Raw genomic sequence first — 21,168 nt, 5'->3', positions numbered from 1 at the left:
ACCTGCTTTGGGTCTAGAACTCACGAACCGTGAGATCATGCCCTGAGCCGAAACCACGAGTCGGAGGCTTAACCAACCAAACCACCCAGGTGCCCCTCAATCTTCTTTAATGAAGACTACTCCTCAAGTCATATTTTCTCCTTACGTATTGTCAGTACAACCTTAATTTAGGGTTTTTCTGTCACTGCATTTCAAAGTTCACCTCTCCCCCTGCTCTGCTCTCCCCAGCTTTGAATTCTGAATACCTCGCTTTTCTCATCCTTTACACTACCTTTTTTCCCTTCTCAACTTCCATCTCTGTGGCTTGGGCGAGAATAGTTCCAAAGCAACAGATAATAGTTAGCAGGGATTGCTTCTGGGAATTTGAGTCACCCAATGCCGTTAGTAAGATGCCGTGACCTGCTTAGGGGCCCTCCCCTCCCAAGAACACCTGGATGTCTTGTCTTGCATTTTTGGTACGTTTGGCATCCATGAGGCCAGAGCAGCTCAGGGAAAAGACTTGCATATTACTCTCTCTCAAATTCCTTATCATAGAAGCCCCTCCTTTTTTGGTCTTCCTTATCAGCTTCACTTACTGTTCTTACTGTAAATGTTAGTCAGCCTCATGGGTATTTTCTTTTCTCTTCCTTAGGTCCAGTGCTTAGCAAAGTTCAATCATGGGTATATCATCTTTATGATTTTTGACATCTCTGGATAATTATTAATAGTTTTCATCAAATGGAGTTGATCTTTTTAATACTTTTTTTTAGCAAATTTTACTTCAAAACTCTAAATGGAAATTTAGTATCTCAAATAGAAGATAAATCTAGAAATTAAAAAAAAAAACAAAAAATATATACATATAATTTAATTTCTCACTCTAATTTAAAATAATCAGTAGAGGGCGCCTGGGTGGCGCAGTCGGTTAAGCGTCTGACTTCAGCCAGGTCACGATCTCGTGGTCCATGAGTTCGAGCCCCGCGTCAGGCTCTGGGCTGATGGCTCGGAGCCTGGAGCCTGTTTCCGTTTCTGTGTCTCCCTCTCTCTCTGACCCTCCCCCGTTCATGCTCTGTCTCTCTCTGTCCCCAAAATAAATAAAAAACGTTGAAAAAAAAATTTTTTTTTAAATAAAATAAAATAATCAGTAGAAGTAAATCATTATAAATATATAAACATAGAGGGGTGCCTGAATGGTTCAGTCGGTTCAGCCTCCGACTTTGGCTCGGGTCATGATCTCACAGCTTGTGAGTTCAAGCCCCACATCGGGCTCTGTGCTGACAGCTCAGAGCCTGGAACCTGCTTCATATTCTGTGTCTCCCTCTCTCTCTGCTCCTCCCCTGCTCATACTCTGTCTCTCTCTCTCCTTCAAAAATAAACATTAAAAAAATTATATATATATATATATATGTATATATATATATATATATATATATATATATATATATGTAAACTTATAAAAATGCACACCCCAAAATAACTTACTGAGAAGAACTGAACTTCTTGTGATCAGTCAGGAATAGTGGATGTTTGGCTTAATGTTCCTTATCTCTTGCTTACAGTTAGAGAAACTGAGGCCCAGGAAGGAAGATAAGTTGCCCCAAATTAAAGCAAAGTAGACTTTAAGCAGGATCTATAGCTGGAGACCAGTAGTCCCAGTTTCAGAGTGTGATCTCAGAATGGGAGCATTCAAAAGGAACAGTGGTTCTTCGGGGGTAGGGGAGCTTGATCAGAGGACAGGAGCTTGGTGCATGGTAGGTTAAAAAGAACATAAAAACTCTGGACTCAGAAAGACTCTGGTCAGGTCTCAACTAAAGCCGTGTTGCCATAGCCCCATGAGTTCACTCTTTGAGCCTCTGTTTTATAACATAACACAAACCACAGAAGTACAAGAGGACTATTGGATCCCAGTACCGAGGGCTCAACCCAGTGCTTATTCAATCAATTGAAGTTTCCATCCTTCTGCCACAGACCCACCCACCACCAGCTATGTCTCCTTTTGAAAGAAATACGGTTTTGTTTTGGCTTGTTTTTTCTGAATAACCTCTGCCTGATTTCTCTTCCTCACTGCCCCTGGGTCCAGTATCCAGCTCTCCATCTGTGCAGGGCCCATTGGCAAGGAGAGAGGCAGTGGCTTCCTGGCATCTTCTGAGGGTTGGATCTTGAAAGCCGAAGACAGCCTAGTGATGAGTTCTGACGGCCTCAGATAGCCTCAGCTTTAGGTAGCCAAGGGAGGGCTGCAGGCCCTGGGGCATAGGTTCCAGATCCAGTGAATGCTCATGATGGGGTTTTGGAGTGGTGGTGGGAGTCCGAAGCTGACGGCAAAGAAAGAATTCTTGATGATGTCTTTGGTGCAAAAGAGGTGATTTCATTACAGCACGGGAATGGGACCTGTGGCCAGGAAGAGCTGCACTGGGGTGGTGAAGAGTGACTGGTTATACACTGTGGAGTTGAGGGAGGTAAAGTCAAGAAGAAGTTTCTTAAAGGGACTTCCATATGCTAAAAAAGACTCACAGATTACTAGAGGCCTAGCTATTGTCAAGCTAAGGTTGTTTTTCCCTCTAGCAAAGCATTATCATTAAGACAGTAGGCACTTCCTGGAGATTAGGCTATTGATAAGATATTTGTAAACTGATGGAGACTCTATCAGTTTAACCATTTGTTTTCTGCCCTTTCCTTTGTGCTTGGGCAGCCAGGAGTGCCTGAGGTATACCACACATATTCCACCCTGGGGGAGGGACAGGGGTTGTTAGCTTGTACTTTGCCCTCAGCTTGCCTTATGCGCCTTCATCACTCAGAGGCCTCTTGGGAGGTTCAACCTTAGGAAGCCCTGGGGGTGGAAGACCCACAGGGAACCTAGAGAAATCTAGAGTGAGGCATTTGATGAGTATGGAGATGAGAGGCTCTTTCTCCACCATGACATTTGAGAGACATGCAGTGGAATCTAAGAAACAGCCTGGAGTTGGCTATTGGGTTTCCATGGGAAAAGAGATGGCTGTGGCTTGAAAGGGAGGTGGGGAGGAGGGAAAGACAGGGCTGCTCATATCCATGGCAACAGGAAGAGGAAGCAGAACCTCCCATCCTTCAGAGGGTGAGATTAGTTGAGGGGAAAGTTTGGAGCACATGAACCATCCCCAGCTCAGAACCAGGGGGAAGTAGATGACCCAAGAGACAAATAGGGTGATCTGGGGAGTGTAAAAGTAACAGCAGGACACAGTCACACAGAGGAAGGGTGAAATTGGCACTTCAGGCATACTTGAGATTCTACATGTCCTTGAAAAGAATCCAGGTATTTCTGGATTCTTCTCAGTGCCAAGGAAGACAGATGGCAAAGTAACCTGGAAATTGCCAGACCTGGAGGGGACGGGGGTTGGAGGGTGGGTTGTAGAGCACCCATGCTGAAAATCACCTAGGAGTTGCAGCTAGACCTCAAGAGGGATGCACAATGTCATCAAGTATAGGGCAGGTCCGAGTTGACAACATCGAACCACTGGGGGTGGACTGGGCTGACAGAACCAACCACGAGTCCCCAAACCTCAGACTCAGCCTTAGATAGATATTTAGCAACAAGGCAAGGAAGAGCAATGGGAAAGACACCAGAAAAGAAACAGGTCCACTCACAGAGCCTGTGGATGTGTACCCAGGGACACGTCTTTCTGGTCCTATGATTCCAGAGCATCACATCCCCAGGTAGCATCCTAGGAAAGTGGAGAAGGAAATCTGAACAATGGGACACATATTCAAGAGACCAAACTGTGAGGAGTGAAGGAGATGATTCATTTTCAGAAATGCCAAATAAAAGCTGTGCTGTCTAGTTAACAGTAGGTTTACAGACTATTGGAAAGATGTATGAACCTCTCACCACCCCAACAATGGAGTTCCAAACCTTAAGATACTTCACTTCCTGGTTCTTATTCCCCTCTGCATTTTGCATGCTTATTTTCAAGGGCTTTGCAATGAACATGAGCCAAAGAACAAAGGGAGGAGGGACTGACAGTCTCTGCATCACCTCAGGGAAGGTACATTTGTTCCAATCAGACTATTTTTTTTCTTACTTTTGTTTTTATGTTTATTTCTTTTCAAGAGAGACAGAGAGAAACAGAGCATGAGTGGAGTGGGGAAAGGGCAGAGAGAGAGGGAGACACAGAATCTGAAGCAGGCTCCAGGCTCTGAGCTGTCAGCACAGAGTCCGACGTGGGATGCGAACTCACAAACCAGGAGATCATGACCTGAGCTGAAATCAGATGCTTAACTGACTGAGCCACCCAGGCACACCTCCCACCCCCCAAGTCAGGCTACTTTTTTACCTTACATCGGCATAGGAGACTTCCAGGTAAGGCTATAACCTTTGTAGTACTCAGCCAATGAGGAACCAGGGGAGGGACTTGAATGCTAGGAGATAAATTGTCTGCTATAACTGCCCCAGGTGTGCCTGTCCATCAGACACCTGCTCTTGCAAGGATGTTGCTTCACTGTGCTCCGAGTCTCTTCATTCCCTCCTCTGATGGGTCGGTGGGCTTATCGCTCACACAAACCATCAAAGGTCTGATTTAAATCAGAAGACTGGGGTATGTTAATTGGCAAGTTAAAATTTCTCTCCCATAGTTCCCAGAAGAGAGTAGGGCCCCAGAGTAAGACTAGATCAATGTGGGGGAGGAGACTCAAAGCCAAGTCTTAAATTTTCAAATTCAGGACATCTGCCACCATTACCGTATTTTTCAACCCTTCAAGATCTGGGACTGTGTCTGTTTTCCCTCACTCATAAGGGTCCTTATCAGGCACTCGACATTTCTCGAAAAAAATGAAATAAATGAATGACCTTAAGTATATGGCTAATTCAGGAAAAACAAAATCTAGGTTTGAGCTATTTGTTTTCACTAGCTTCCTGATTTTCCTGGGATTTGACAATGTGCACTGGAAATTAACTTCTTTTACTTCATGCAACATATGTTCCAGGTTGTAAACAGAAGGTCCTGGAATAATGTAAGCTAAGACTCTTCGGCAGGCAGGAGCTGGAGAGTCTGTTAGCTTTTGGCAATTCCTCAAGCCACAGAAATTAGAAAAGTCCAGACTTGGGGCACCTGGGTGACTTAGTCAGTTGGGCATCCGACTTCCGCTCAGGTCATGATCTCACAGTTTGTGGGTTTGAGCCCCGCGTCAGGCTCTGTGCTGACAGCTCAGAGCCTGGAGCCTGCTTTGGATTCTGTGTCTCCCTCTCTCTCTCTGTCCCTCTCCTGCTCGCACTCTGCCTCTTTCTCTCAAAAATAAACATTAAAAAAAAAATTTTTTTTAAAGAAAAGTCCAGCCTAAACCTGACTTGGAGGAAGGTCTTTGAAAAGACTGTACAACGAGAGCCCCTCAAAGGCCCCCTGAATGTTGTCTCCCTCCAATACAACATTAATTATCTTCTGTCCTCTGACTTCCATGGAGCAGAGGAAGGAGCATCTGTCTCTTCTGATATTCTAAGAAGGTGGATATCAGACTAGAAGGTCTTCCCTGATCAAACAGCAAAATTCTAAACACATTTTTCGGTTTTCCCACGTATACCCTGATTTACAGGAAAGCCAAAGTTTGCTGCAAAGTCTGGAGGTGAATTTGTTTAAGAGAGGTGAAATGAACACTGTTGGCTGGCATTCTCACCTTTCTCATTCCTCATAGGACCTAGATTTCATCCATTATCTCATCCTCTCTCAAACAATGCAAGTGCCCCAAAGTCAACCGACCCTATCCCCTAGCTCCAAGGGTGAGCCTGAAGGTCTAAGACGTGGTTCTCAACTGGAGGTAATATTGCTCCCCAGGGATGTTTGGCACTGCCTGGAGATATTTTGGATTGTCACAACTAGGGGGAAGTCCACTGGGTAGAGGCCAAGGACATTGCTAAACATGTTGCCATGCACTGGGCAGCTCCCCCCTCCCCCACAAATACTATCCAACCCAAAAATGCCAGTAGTCCAATAGTAGAGAAACACTGGTCTAAGGGTAATGGCATCCCCCTTCCCAAAGATTGATTTAAGTTTGCAAGAGTTTCTTGGAAAGTTGTTCCTGGCTTCCAGAGGCCATCTTCCTTTCTGCTGGGTATGGTGGTGGACTGATGTGACATCCGGAACTGCCACTGTCATCGTGCCCCCCCTGGGTTATGCCCTCCTGTGTATGTGAAGACAAGGTCCATATACACAGGAGGGCGTAACTGCTGGATAAAGCTGACATTGAAGCTTATACCACCACTCTGAACTTCCAGTTTTGTGAGCCAATAAATAATCCTCATTGTATAAGCCAGTTTTGACAGAGGACTTCAACTACCTCTATTTTGACTTCAGTCTGTACTTCCTAATTAAGTTCCTTCCAGCTTATCTCTTAACTCACACAAAAGACTCTGCAGGGCAAAGCATCCTGTGATGGGAACCCGAAATTACTCCCTAAAGCAATAACCACTGCCCCAGCCAGCAAGACCCCACGTGATTGACTCCAAGACAAAGATCTACCTGAACTTCACTGCCTACCGGCACGTACCCGCCCACCTTTGTCCCACATTCTCCTTAAAGAAACCCAGACGTATTTTCAGCACTTTGGAGACAGTCTATGAGACTCTAGTCTGTGGTCTTCCTGGTGTTGGCCTCACCGAAATAAATTCCTTTCCTGTTTCACCACCACTGTCTCTCGGCCTTTGAATTTTGTCAAGAGTGAGTGGCTGGCCTGCTTGGGACCCCTGCAGCCAGGTGCTCTTGCAGTCCTGTGCCCTCGTTACAATTTAAATTGGGTTTTTACCGGGGTGCCTGAGTGGCTCAGTAGGTTAAGCATCCGACTTCGGCTCAGGTCATGATCTTGCAGTCCGTGAATTCAAGCCCCGTGTTGGGCTCTGTGCTTAACTGACTGAGCCACCCAGTGCCCTGAGAAATGACCTTTGAGACGGGTACCTGGGTGGCTCAGTCGGTTAAGCGTCCAACTCTTGGTTTTTGACTCAGGTCATGATCTTAGTTTTCGGTTTCAAGACCTGTGTCAGGCTCTGCACTGATAGTGTGGAGCCTGCTTGGGATTCTCTTTCCCTCTCTTTCCGCCCCTCCCCTACTCATGCGTGTGCGCTCTCTCTCCCTCTCTCAAAATAAATAAATAAAAATTAATAAATAAAAATTTTAAAAAGTAAAAAGAAGGGAGAAATGACTTTTGAGAGAAGATACTAAGGAGATGAGAGTGTGAACAAAACAGACACCAAAGAAAGGAAAGCATTCTAGGTTAAGGGAACAGCCAGTGCAAAATCCTGAGGCAAGAACTCTCCTGGTGTGATGAAGGAATCACAAGAAGGTAGTGTGGCTAGGGTGGAGTGAATGAAGGGGTAAGAGGCATTAGGGGTGAGATCAGAAGTAAAGGGAGGGGCTTTGTAGCCATTCTATGAACTGTGGCTTTTACTTCCACAGAAATGGGGAACCACTGAGGGGTCTTGAGGGGGAAACCATAGTCTGGCTTAGATTTTAAATATCAGTTTCCTGGCTGTCATGTAGAGATTAAGGGTGGCAAAAATAAAAGCTGATGATTGCAGCAATGCCGTGAATCATGGTGGTAACAGGTTGGAAGTAGTGGAGATGGCAAGAGAACACTGGATTTCAGATGTATTTGAAGGAGCCAACAGTTCCCTGAACAAAGTAGATAAAACACACTAGGAAAAAAATTGGCCTACAAAGCTATGAACACAAACCCTGAACTTCTGACTCCCTGGCTGCAAAGAAAAAGAACACCAGCCCTGGGTGTGTTAAAGGTTGACTTGTCAAGATGTATCACAATGTCAGGCATGTGGTTGAAGACAGAAGATACATGGTAACTAACATACGGAGCAGTGTTAATATCCCCTGAACCAGACCGCCCCCAAAATTTCTGCTTCAAGTTGCTACAGATATGTCTAGATCAAGAAACAATCCTCACAAAGATTCTGAGAAACTCAGCATTCCCTACAGTGACAACCAAAGAAGAATCAAACCAAACTTTACAACTGGATTTTAAGGATCCTCATGATTAATTTAAATCCCCATTGCAGTATAATATGGACAAAAAGAGCTATGTTGCCATTATCTTTTTATTAGTATCGCATCTCATTTGAGAGAGCCTCATTTACCCTCAAGACAAATCTCGAAAGCACATTCAGAATGGATGCTAGGCATTGGGGAACACATCGAAGAGAATGCAAATAAAAAATATTTTAAATTCTTAAAGGATGTATCTCCAGTGATCCTGTAGAACTCGAGACACTTGAGGCCGAATTTTCCCCAACCAGGTCTTTTGTATAAAAATTACTCAACTGGGTGTGGTGACGCTACTGTCCCATAATAAATGTATTCATGTATCACTACACTCCCTTTAGACCCTATTAAAGGCCATTGTCTGCCTGTCGGACAGATTATTGGCTAGATTCTCACGTCTGTTCAGACCCCAAAGCATCTAGATAAGGCATTATACAAAAGTAGCACCAACACGTTTTAAATCACCTTTAGCATAGACAGAAGTTAATAAAGGACTCTGCCTCATTAAGTGGTTTCCAGCAGCGCCCTTTACTTTACCATAAATACTATTTCCCCATCTTTAAAACGGGCATAATGGTATTTTCCTGGAGGACTTGTTGTGAAGATTAGAGTTAATATTTGTAAAGCCCTCAGAACAGTGCCTGACAATACCCAGGGCTTATGTGTCCATTATTATTCTAAGACCTTTGCTCCGCAGCATCCCATGGATTTAAATTTAAATGCTCCTAAAAAGCAGAGAGACCAAAACTGTCAAATTTTCTCAACACTCCCTGATCTTATTAGTTGTTCGAGGCTTTCGAAGCATTTAGAACAAGACAGCGAGGAAGGTAACACAGTCAAAAGAAGAAAAGAAAAGGAACCCCGAGTTGTTTGCTAATGCCAGGTGTGCATTCTTCTTTCAAAATTTCGAGCATGGTTCTCTCGGATCATCCTTTGCGATTACACAGACTCTCGAAAACACGGTTTTGTGTTGTTCAGTAAAACAAATTCGTAGCCAGCCTAAGAAAAAAGCGAAGCGTTTCCCTTGACCACACTGAGATCTGGGTGAACGGCTCAGATGCGGGCATTTCTAAGACCTCGCTGAATCTAATCGTCAGAAAAAGAGCAAGAGCGCTACAAGGCCTCACATTCAGGCTGCACTTGCCCTGCACTCGCCCGCAACCAAGAGCATCCAGGGGCAAAGCCGAGCCGCCGGCGCACGAGCCGCCCGGGCTCCGCGCCTCCCGCGGAGAACAAGAGACTTGCTCGCCCGCGCCTCCCGGGTGTCAGCGAGGCCTAGGAAGCCGGCCCCCGGAGAGGAGAGGAGGGGCGGAGCGGGGCACCCCGGCCAGACTCGACGCCGGGGCCCCGGAGGGTGCGCGCGACCGCGGCGGCGGCGGAAGCGGGCGGGGCGGGCCGGGGGCGGGGCGGAGGCGGGGCGGGGCGGCGGGCGGCCCTGCGGGCGCAGCGCGCGTTTCCGGCGTGCGCGGCGGAGCGCTCGGGCGGGGGCACCGCCGGCTTCGAATCGCGCACAATGAGACAGCGCTGAGCGCCGGAAGTGGGGCCGAAGGAAAACACGGAGAGGGAGCCCGGCCGGGACAGGAAGAGGCGGGGGACCGCGGCGGAGGTGGTGAGTGCTCCGGGGCGCCTTCTCTCCGCGTCCCTCCCGGACTCGCCTCCGGGGTGGGTCTCCGGTGGGTTCCCTCGTCTCCGGAGTAGAGGGCGGGCCCGGCCCGGGAGAAACGTTGGCTCCTTCCCCCGCCGGCCTCCTCGCCCCAGTTGCGAGGACCGGGGAGCCCCCAGGCCGGCGGGGACTGAGCTCCCGGGTTCGAGTCCGCATCTTCACTTTGTGTCAGACCCTGCCGGCGCCGGAGAAGCAGGGACTTGGGTGGAGGCACTCGACCCCGGCCCCCTGGCCGGCCGGGGGGACCCCGGAACCCCATTGAGGAGGCAGGTCACTTCCTGCTTCCTGGTCCCCGAGGTGGCTTCGTGGCCAGGAGTGCGGGGACGCCTCCTCTTTCTCTGCCTCCGGCCTCGAAGGGTGGAAACTGAGGCAGATCGGGGGTGGGGCGATCAGACGGGGGGTTGAAGAGGGAGAAATGCGGTTCTTGACCAAACCAAACTTGTTTGGGGTTAGAGAATGAGGACTGGGGAGGTGAGCTGGACTTGTCTCTTGGTGGGAAACCCAGCCCTTTTCACTAGAGGGGACTCTTGGGGAGCGAGCCCCTCTTTAGCCCAGGCGACCGAAGCCTGTGGTTCTGAATAGTGGTAGTGAGGGGGAGCCGAAGCCCTTCCCTGGAGGACGGAGAAGGGACAGAAAAGTGAAGCTGAGAGGAGATGAGCTACGTTCACAGAAAGTTTCGGTTACTTTGTATAACACTTAAAAGTATTGGCAACTTTTTTTTTTTTAAGACTGTTTCCGGAGCTTTCTAACAGCATAGGCTTGGGATGAGGGTTTTGTTTTGTTTTGTGGAGGAGCGCTTTTGTTTTATAGGTAAAGCCAACCAACTTGGTGTGAGTAACATTTTGTTTATACTGCAGTTCTCAAGACTGTAGGGAGCTTCCCTTAGTCACAGATGTAATCGTCACGTTAAATAGTAAGTACTAATTTTCATGGAGACTATTATAGGACTCAAGCAAGCCTCCCAACTTTTGGTGTAATGTGCTGATTATTAGGATGTGATGGAAATTAGGAAAGGAAGAGTTTCTTACAGACTTTTGAGCACCTGTGCAATAAACGTGTGGTATTTCACATGCTTGGTATGATATCTTGTTATGGTTTGATAATTTCCCAAAATGTCTTCTTCTAGGTACAGAGTGAGAAAACTGAAGTCAAAGACCATGGGAGATGCCGCAAAACCTTATTTTGTGAAACGCGCTAAAGACCGAGGAACTATAGATGATGAGGATTTCAGAAGGGCTCACCCCCAGCAAGATTATTTAATAATGGATGACTATGTTAAAGGCCATAGCAGTAAAATGGAAAAAGGCCTTCCAAAAAAAAAATTAACACCAGGGAACTATGGGAATACCCCCAGAAAAGGACCATATGCTGTTTCCAGCAATCCCTATGCATTTAAAAACCCAATTTACAGTCAGCCCGCTTGGATGAATGACAACCACAAAGATCAGAGTAAGAGATGGCTATCTGATGAACTTGCTGGTAATTCAGACAGCTGGAGGGAATTCAAACCGGGACCTAGAATTCCTGTTCTAAACCGACCAAGAAAAGACTCCTTTCAAGAAAGCGAAGATGGATATAGGTGGCAGGATGGACGAGGCTGCAGAACTGTAAGACGACTGTTTCATAAAGACTTGACAAGCCTAGAAACCATGTCAGAAATGGAAGCAGGAAGCCCTGGTAATGTGTTCCAACTTGTCAAGTGACAAGCCCAAAGTCGCAGTATCTTTTCTTTGTCATCCAAATGAGGTTTATTATTTTCAGCAATGCAGTTCCAATTTTTCATAGTCTCTGCTTATTTAATGCGAATACTCTTAAGAACTGTAATCGTGGCATTTGGGCAGCTTCAACACATTGCATGTATTGGTCTCTTTAAAAGTTTACTGTGCCGTGAGGCTCATTTTCCTTCGGTAAACATATTTCCCATTGGTGCTTTCTACAGAAGAGGGTGATGATATCCCCCTGGGGACTGTTTCATATTTTCTGAGTGGTGTATATGTATTTTCTAAATTATGTATTGTAATTTTGTATTTGAATAGTGAATGTGTCCATAATATAAATGACAGAATATAAAGCTAAAAAAAAAAAATCTTACTCGATGTAAATACACAATATAGACCACATAGATTTCCTGTCTCAGAGGATTATATGTCTTTTGGAGGGAGCATCGATCTCCAGAGGAGGATAGTCCAGGATTTTTTTTTTTTTTTTCTTTGCTCAACAGTGAGCTGCACAGCAAACAGACTAGGACACTTTTAAGTTTCGAAAGTCAGAAATACAGATAAGTTTTGCCTTTTAGTTTCCGTAGAACCAAAACCCATTTCTAAGGGCCATGTGTGCTTGATAATAATTGCCCCAAAGTGATTATTTATACATTTTTCTCAAAGGTGGATAGTAGATTTTGTCCATGTAGCCATAATTTCTATAAACAGGAAAATTATCCAATGGACAATAATTACTGAAATGAAATAAACTCATAAATATGAAGGAAAAAGTAAAACAGTATTTAGTCTGAAAATGCCAATTATGCTTGGAAAAATGAGCTTTTAAATTTATTGGCTGGGAGCCTTTTTTTAGTGACCATATAGAATGGGTGGCAAACTGGCCAGCACTTTAAAGTTGTTTGTTTGTTTGTTTGTTTTAAATTTAAATGCATCTAGGCAATATTGGCACAATCCTAGGTGTCCAGAGGCCTTTTTCTTTCATGTTATCTCACAGTGGCCAGCTTACATTTCTGTATTTTACTGGTAAGGCATCTGATATTGTGACCTGGACATGTAGAATACTTAACAGAGAAAGTGTCACTTATTTTTAGAGGGTCTTTTGATAGTATTAAATGAGAGAAAAGGTGCCGTTTTATATTTCTTAAGGTAGGAAAAGCAAGAGAAAATTCCTTGTATCAAAGAGTACAAACAGAATGAGGTGTTACAAAGGAATCAGTCAGGAGAGAAACTCTTGGCCTCATAAATCTTGAAGCTAGAAAGGATGCTAGAAAGAACTTGAAGGAAGTGTCTGATGCAGTGCTCTGTCGTGATATATCAAGGTAGAATCACAATTCTGCAAAGCAGGCAGCTGTGGCTTGGCAAGGTGAAACTTATCCAGACTGATTATGCTGGGTGGTAGATGAGGAAGTGAACCTGAAATTGAGTACTGTGCTGCTTTGGCCATTAACGGCCTCACTGGACCTTGAATTTGACAGAGGGAAACGGAACATGTACTGATAATTTCTTGACTTTTGATTTGTGTTTTTCTTTTTAAAAGTCTGTGTACATTTAAGTATTTTTGTATTACTGTGTCCAGGTAGGACATGGACATTTTAACTTAGTTACCAATAGTTTTTTAAAAGAAAAAGTTGATCTTGAGTAGCATTATAGAAACAAAAGATTTATAGAACGAAAGTTTGCAACCAGACAAATACTAATAGGGACTGTTAACAGACTGAAAGCCTCATATATGTATTCTTGTTTAGTCTGAAAAGCAACCAAAAAAGTTGCTTTTAAGTGGTTTTGAACAGGAAGTACATACTTTTACTATCCTTTTAATTGAAGGCAATCCCCAAACCCCCATATTCTCTCCATATGAAAAAGAGGTATGTTCTTTCACATTTGCTAAATGAAGGACTGCTCAGCTTCTAGCCCTTGGAAATCTTCAGAAAGGAAATAATTTTAAGCTGTGGTATAAAATCGCTTACTGTAGAGAGAAATTCAATTTGAAGTATAAACTTTGCACTGCACTCAGGATCCTAAAAAGGATCTCGTTAAAGGGACTGAAATTTTCTTGAATCAGAATTATGTCTTAATAAGCAAGGGTCTCATTAAATGATGTGAGAAGATATAATGAAAATTATCTTAGAGTTGCTTTGTTTTTTAATACTTATTTTCTATCTTTCAGTTCTACGTTACCGCCCTGTACTTCATCCCTCACATATCCTAGATTGCCAATGTAATGTATTTGGGATAATGCCATTAGTGATCTTAGCAGGAAAATATCCACTCAAATACACATGTCCTTTGTGAATGGAATAATGGGCCATATGCAAATAAAATGTGGGAGACTTGGAATAGCGTATATAGAGAATTCATGTTACAAGACACATGAGATGAGCTAGGTTGCCTTCCTCGAATTATGGGAACTCTTTAGCAGTACCCAGCTTTATCCTTCCAAGATTCCCGTCAATGAGATTTTACTTGCTATTTTTACCATGCAGTCCTGTGAAACTCAGTTCAGAAGGTGATACTGTCTTGTCAGTTACAGTCTGTTCTAAATGTGAATGGATATGGATTTTAGTAAGTTCTTTCCAGTTCTTACATTGTTAGGTAAAAGGCTGGATTTCAGAATTCCATCCATGCTTCAATCTTTACTTCAAATCCTGTTAACTTTGATTTAGTCATGTGTCCCTGAACCAAGTTATTTTCTGGGGCCAGCATTTTCCCCATCTGTACAATGGGGATAACATTAGCATCTATGACAGCATCACTGTAGGGATTAAACGAGGCAGTGCACATAAAGTGCTTGCATTGCATCTGTCGCATAAAAAAATACTCAGTAATGACAGCTGCTGTCATCATCATCTGAATTTCTGCAGCCATCCACTTCTCTGTATAAAAACAAGGAATGGGGTGCCTGGCTGGCTCAGTCTGTGGAGCGTGGGACTCTTGGTCTCAGGGTTGTGAGTTCGAGTCTCACGTTGGGTGTAGACATTACTTGAAAATAAAATGTTTAAAAAAGCAATAAGGAATTAATTGTACTCTTTGGAGGGAAATTGAAGTCACTCTGGAAAATGACAGCAAATAGGTGAGAAGCCTTTGTGATCAAGAAGGGAGGAGTTAAAGAAATTGGGTTCCATAGCAATTACAGTTTTGTAAGCTAATGTGGACTTTTCTAATGGGTATTGCACATATTAGTGTAAATCTCTAATGAGCGTCAAAGTAAGAAACTTATTATGAACACTGAAATCACAGATGTAATTATTTAGTGTAGACCTTGTAATGATAGGCAAATTACATGTGAATAGACACACAGCTAAGTTAAAAGAAGTTCTTGTCTCAGAAGTTTATGCAGACCGGGGCACCTGGGTAGCTCAGTCAGTTAAGCATCCTAAGTGTCCAACTCCTGGTTTTGACTCAGGTCATGATCTCACGGTTCATGGGTTTGAGACCTGCGTCAGGCTCTGCACTGATGGTGTGGAGCCTGTTTGGGATTCTCCATCTCCCTCTCTCTCTGCCCCTCCCCTGCTCTCTCTTTCTCAAAAATAAAACTTAAAAAAAAAAAAAAAAAAAGTTCATGCAGACCAAGAGCACTGTCCTTAAAAGATTATGATAAATTAATTGGGAGTAGAGGAGTGTTAAGTATTAAAGTAGACTGATTTTTGTCTGCAAATGATACTTACGTTTTAGTATTTTATTTGGTCCATTTTGATTGCCTTTTTAAAGAAACTATTTGTCCTAATACTTTAATTTCTTTTAATTGCCACTTCTACTATAGAAGCTATTCACAGAATTTCACTATATATTCACCTTCTGGTACTTTAAGCACAATGCTTGCTACTTTTTCTTTAGAGCTGTTCACAGTAGCTTCTTTCAAATTAGAGATCCTGTACCTCCCTTTTCTGACTCAGAATTTTTTTCAGTCAACTGATTCATTGTAAGTGCCATAGAAGAAATGAGTTCCACTGTAAACTTGACCTAGGAATTGGTTCATGCAGGGCTTTTCAGTATGTTTCTATTTTGAAAGACTAATTTTTGATAAGCCACTTAAACATTATTCAAACCACTTGTCACCATTTTAATTGGGGAAATGAGTTTTATTTTGATCATATGTATTATTGGTAGCTTCATTTTCAGAGCTCGATAGAAGTTATCAAAGCTCTTGAAAACCATTGTTTATAGATCAATCCCACAGTCATCTTCAGTTTTCCAGATAGAAAAGTTGTAAGTTTAAAAAAAGGAAAAAAGTTTTATTCGTTACAAAGCTTGTAGAACTAACAGCAGAGTTTAAATGAATTAGTCTGTACATACAGAAAACTTTTTTTCCAACTACTGGTCGTTTTTCTTCGAAATGTGCTTATTAGTGTGCAGGCTGTTTAAAGAAGCTAAAATGAAAGTAAAGATAAGATGGGAACTAGTCCTCAGTAAATAAAACTTTGGCCTGGACTTCTTGTATGAATATGGAAGGAGGGCTCAATCACATGAAAGGTAAATTTACAACTAGATGATGGATTTTCACTCCAGATAAGAATGTAGTTGATTTCTGACTTCTTTGGAGATACCCTGTTGTCCTTTGCTCTGTTGAGCTTGTTCACTTACAAAAAATGAAAGCACATATGGATAGTTTTCATTGGAAAGGCAAGTATACTTACAGGCACACTAGAATATGATACATTAACATTGTAATTATGCCATACTAGGTATATTAGAATTCCAGGTGTGCTTGCCTTCAGAGGATAATTTTTACTATTGCTTGAGTATGGGAGCACACCAGGAAGAAATGAAAAAATCACATTGGTTGAAATGGATTCTTTTTCAGTGTTCCAAAAAGAGGATTCCTGAGGACTGATGTGTCCAGATGAGGTAGTTAATGAATATTCACGCATTTTATCCATGGAAGAGCTTTCCTTTCGCTGTGTTCAGATGTCGTTCTGATAATCACATGATTTACATCATAAATATGTACGGTCTGCTTTTTCATCAGAGCAGTATTATTCAATATTGCCAATAATATTTTCCCCCTAACTTAAGAAAACAAGAAGCAGAGATCCAGACCTCGGAAGCCACGGAGGTCTAGAAATGAGGAAAATGAGCAGGACGGAGACTTGGAAGGCCCCGTGATTGATGAGTCTGTGCTTTCAATGAAAGAGCTCCTGGGCTTACAGCAGGCAGAGGAGCGATTAAAGAGAGACTTCATTGACAGGCTCAAAAGGGTAATGTCTTTTATTTGTTACTTAAAATCGTTGTCTTGGTTTAAACTGTGTTAGTAATTGGGAATATGTGCTTTGAGGAGTCAGGAATCCTACTGTAGTTATTAGTATTTAAGGACTACAGGTTAAAAAATAAAAGTGATAGTTTGATTTAATAGAGTTACTTCAAAAAAAATGACTATTAAGATAGTAAAGAGTGACAATAATATATTAACAGCTTTGAAAGTGATGGGGAAATCATTTCTGGCTAATTTTTGTTTGCCTGTATTTTGGAAGATACATATATATGTCTCTATAAATCTCTTCGAATTACAGCGACCAAGAAACTACCCTACAGCTAAGTACACCTGCAAACTTTGTGATGTTTTAATTGAATCCATTGCATTTGCCCATAAGCATATCAAAGAGAAGAGGCACAAGAAAAACATTAAGGTAACTTTAATGTAACCCAAACAAATATGTTTTACTTTTCAGTTGTTTTTACTTGTCATCTTTTGACTTTCCTCTCTTTAAGACTGTGATATTAATAACGTGACTATATTATTGAATTTATTTTAGCCAAAATACTTTACATTGGTCAGGTATGTTTTGCGGGACAGTCTTGTGAATTTCTTTCAGAACAGTATCAGGATGAATGAAGTCAATAATAGGACATAGGTATATGCCCTTATACCAGTCATAATAAAGCAAATAATTTGTCATTGCTGCTTTTAATGTTCTTTCCCTGCATTTTTTCCTAATTCCTGCCTTCTGTTATCACTTTATGTGCATAAAGAAGTATATATGTTTGATGAGATGAAGACTAACACAGCTAAGGTGAGAGGGAGAGCTGAGAAAAATAATTCCAGAGTATTCTACAGGGTGTTGTCTCAGTGAATGGTAGAAGGTAAAAACCGTGTGAGTCATTTTTAATCTCAATATTGATCTTAAAAGGAGAAGCAGGAGGAAGAGTTGCTCACTACGTTACCCCCGCCTACACCCTCCCAGATAAATGCAATTGGTATTGCCATTGACAAAGTGGTACAGGAGTTTGGCTTACACAATGAGAACTTGGAACAGAGACTAGAAATTAAACGTATCATGGAAAATGTGTTCCAACACAAGTTACCAGGTATTTTCTAGATTTGTTTTTCTATTTAGCTACCTAAAAGTACCTCATTCATTTTTCCTACGAGTAGCGATTTTCATCTAACAGAACTTGATTTGCCGTGTCCTGAAGCTCTTAGTTTTTTGTGTGTTTTTGTTTCTCCTGGCTTTTCCCTAAGGTAACAAAGACTTTTACGTGCATTGTCTTTAAACCTGTTTTCACTGTGAATTTCATTGTACACAGGTACTTTAAATGCCCCATATTATTGGGGCACTGTGAATCCCTTGTGCATATATTTGTTTACTTTCCTGTGTCTTTAAATTGACATAATATTTTGAGTTAAGAAGTACATTTGAGTAATTTTCAGGTTAGATGTACCAGAAAAGTTCGGTTTAACTACTTTTCAAAAGAATTGCAACATCTATAATGAGCTCTGAAAACTATTTTGTAATAGATCTTGTGTGCTGTTGGTTAATTTTCCAAGTTTTCCCCGTGGAGCCAGAGAAAACTATTTTGTAGAAAGCTCCACAAGTGATTCTGACCCACAGTGAGAGTTGGAATCACTATTCAGAATTTATCACCATATCACCCATAGAACTATTTGTTCTACTGAAAAATCATTCATATAGTACATCATTCATGCTTCTGTATACTTTCATAAAAATAAAGGGCAGATATCTGTTCGTTTCATCATTTCTGTGTCTCATCCTTTACATTGTAGATAAGTTCCTGAAAAGGCATATGTAATTTCAATAATTTTTGCCATAGATTTCCATTGTAAAACTGAATGTACTTTGTCACGGAAGACTATTAAAACTCAAAGAAATCACTTGATTTAACAAACCTTAAAAACCCCACAAAAAAAAATCCCTTGATGAGAAGGAATAATTTTTTGGCACAATGGTAGTAAACAGTAAAACTTAGCAGGGAAAATGCTGTATGTAAATATAGGCAGGACACACACACACACACACACACACACACACACACACACCCCTTCGTCTGAAGAGCGAATTGCTTATTGCCTGGCATTTTAAGTTAATATCAGTGATATAATTATTTTCAAAAGTTTTCTGAAATAGAGTATATTATGTTAAGGGCTTTTTTGTTCATAATGAGTATTCCTACTGAAAAGTAACCTTATGCTGAAGGTCATTTTTATGGTTATTTTACTGAACATGATCTTTATAGTAAATTACACTTATGCATGTTTTCTAAAAGGTAAAATGTTTCCGTTAACTCTTTAATATACTATCAAGTCTATAGATCTGAGACAAAGTTAGGCAGCCCTTTTTGACTTTCACATTGTAAAAATCATTGCAAATAGTATTTTCTGCACAAAATGAAAAGTAATAATTTAGAAATTTTTTTAGACATGTTTTACACTTGACATGAAAAGAGTGGCTGTTTAAGCTAAACCACAGACAGTATAGCCTTCCCTGTTACATAAAATAAAAATGAAGACAACAGCAGACAGTTAACGATTCCTTTTAGTTTGATTATGCCAGACTTGAATACTGTCTTTCTTTCATGTGTAGTTTTAATTGGTGATTCCATTCCTGAAATAGCAGTGTTTTGTTATGACTTTTGAGAAATTTCACTTTATTTATGACTTACTTAATTTTTTTTTTTCAGATTGTTCTCTGAGATTATATGGGTCATCCTGTAGCAGATTAGGTTTCAGAAATTCAGATGTAAACATCGACATTCAATTTCCAGCCATTGTAAGTACAAAATGAAATGTTGGAATTTTCACAGAGTGGTATGGAAATTCTTTTTTTCAAATATGAGCTATGTATTGATATGTTTTAGATATTTGAAGATAGTGTAAATGTATTGGTGGCACCTTTTTTTTTCCTAAAATTTCAAGTTTTATGCTCTTCTGCCTACCTTAATGGGGCTTTTTAGATTCTGTTATCTTAAGAAGGTTAAATTATCTTGGTAAAGTCAACTTTTCTAACATCAGAGAATTTCAGATTTTAAACCGTGTGTATATGTAAACATTTTTGACCCAAAAGCTCAACTTGCTCCTGAGTTTCCTCTTCTATACATCTACTTCGTTAAAGAATTGTGCTTTTAAAGAACCACACCTAGCCTGGATTTCTGGTTTAATGTAATTTAAAAAGATGTTGATGATTCAGAATTTTGAACCTGGAAGGCACTTTCATAGATTATCTATTTATCTGTTGGTGGTTCCCCAGGCCAGGTTGCAGATGGCTTATGCCCATTTGCCTGGGTTGCTAGTTAATAAAGAAGGTTCCTGTGGAGGTTCCTCAAAAAATTAAAAATAGATCTACCCTATGACCTGGCAATAGCACTGCTAAGAATTTACCCAAGAGATATAGGAGTGCTGATGCATAGGGACACTTGTACCCCAATGTTTATAGCTGCATTTTCAACAATAGCCAAATTATGGGAAGAGCCTAAATGTCCATAAACTGACGAATGGATAAAGAAGATGTGGTTTATATATACAATGGAATACTACTTGGTAATGAGAAAGAGTGAAATCTGGCCATTTGTAGCAATGTGGATGGAACTAGAGGGTATTAAGCTAAGTGAAGTAAGTCAGGCAGAGAAAGACAGATACCATATGTTTTCACTCATATGTGGATCCCCTCCCCAGGGGGGAGGGGAAGTAGGAAATAAAAGATACAGAGAGGGAGGGAGGCAAACCATAAGAGACTCTGAAATACTGAGAACAAACTGAGGGTTGATGGGGGATGGGGGAGAGGGGAAAGTGGGTGATGGGCATTGAGGAGGGCACCTGTTGGGATGAGCACTGAGTGTTGTATGGAAACCAATTTGACAATAAATTATATTTAATTAAAAAAATAAATAAAAATAAAGGGAAGCACCCTATATGTCTATTTTACAACCACTCCTTTCTTGCCGTCCCTAACTGCTATAGCTACATAGTCAACTGACCAATAGATTCTACTCTTCCTTTAACCTTAAATTCTGATGAGTAATTTACCAGTATAGTGGTTATTTTAGTCTCCTCATTCATTTAGCAAATATTCACTGAGTCCATGTTGTATGCCAGGAACTATACTAGATTCCAGAGGACAAAACAGGTAGGATTTCTCCCTCATGGAACTCATAGCTGGTGGAGGAGATAAGTAATTACATCTATACGATTGATTGTAATGAGAGCTATGCAGGGGAACAAGGTTCTGTGACAGAAAAGAACAAGGGATGTGTAGATCCAGTAGTCATGAAGGTCCCCTTTGAAGTTAGGCTCTAAATGATGACTAAGAGTGGAGAAGTGAAAGGGTAAGTGTTTGGGGCAGAGGAAGCAGCGTTTGCAAACACCGTAAATCAGTATGGGTGTGACCTATTCAAGTTGCTGAAGGGATGATTGTATAGCCAAGGTGGAGGGACCAAGAGAAAGAAGCAGCATTAAGGTAGGATAGACTAGAGCCCAACATGCTGGATCTGTGGGCTGTGGGAAAGTTGCACTGTGACCTAAGGGCAATAAGAAGCCATTGAGAGTTTTAAGGAGAGGCATGACTAGGTC

At 41.8% G+C, this 21,168-nt stretch overlaps 1 protein-coding gene across 8 annotated transcripts in view; it reads left to right on the top strand.

Annotated features, from left to right (window-relative positions):
- The first annotated feature begins 9,462 nt into the window (after positions 1–9,462).
- TUT7 (terminal uridylyl transferase 7) overlaps positions 9,463–21,168 on the top strand; it is a 60,829-nt gene continuing 49,123 nt past the window's right edge. For 4 of the 8 annotated variants that reach the window (XM_042913905.1, XM_042913906.1, XM_042913907.1 and 1 more), the window contains exons 1-6: positions 9,463–9,594; positions 10,775–11,325; positions 16,383–16,564; positions 16,877–16,993; positions 17,495–17,672; positions 19,284–19,372. In XM_042913905.1, coding sequence (XP_042769839.1) covers positions 10,806–11,325; positions 16,383–16,564; positions 16,877–16,993; positions 17,495–17,672; positions 19,284–19,372 — 1,086 coding nt within the window. In that variant the 5' untranslated portion in view covers positions 9,463–9,594; positions 10,775–10,805. The other 4 variants (XM_042913901.1, XM_042913908.1, XM_042913904.1 and 1 more) reach the window with 4 other exon arrangements.

This window comes from Panthera leo, chromosome D4 (assembly GCF_018350215.1).
Source record: "Panthera leo isolate Ple1 chromosome D4, P.leo_Ple1_pat1.1, whole genome shotgun sequence".
NCBI classification, from domain to species: Eukaryota; Metazoa; Chordata; class Mammalia; order Carnivora; family Felidae; genus Panthera; species Panthera leo.
Note: the sequence above shows the minus strand (reverse complement) of the source record. Positions and strands in the feature narration are given on the sequence as shown.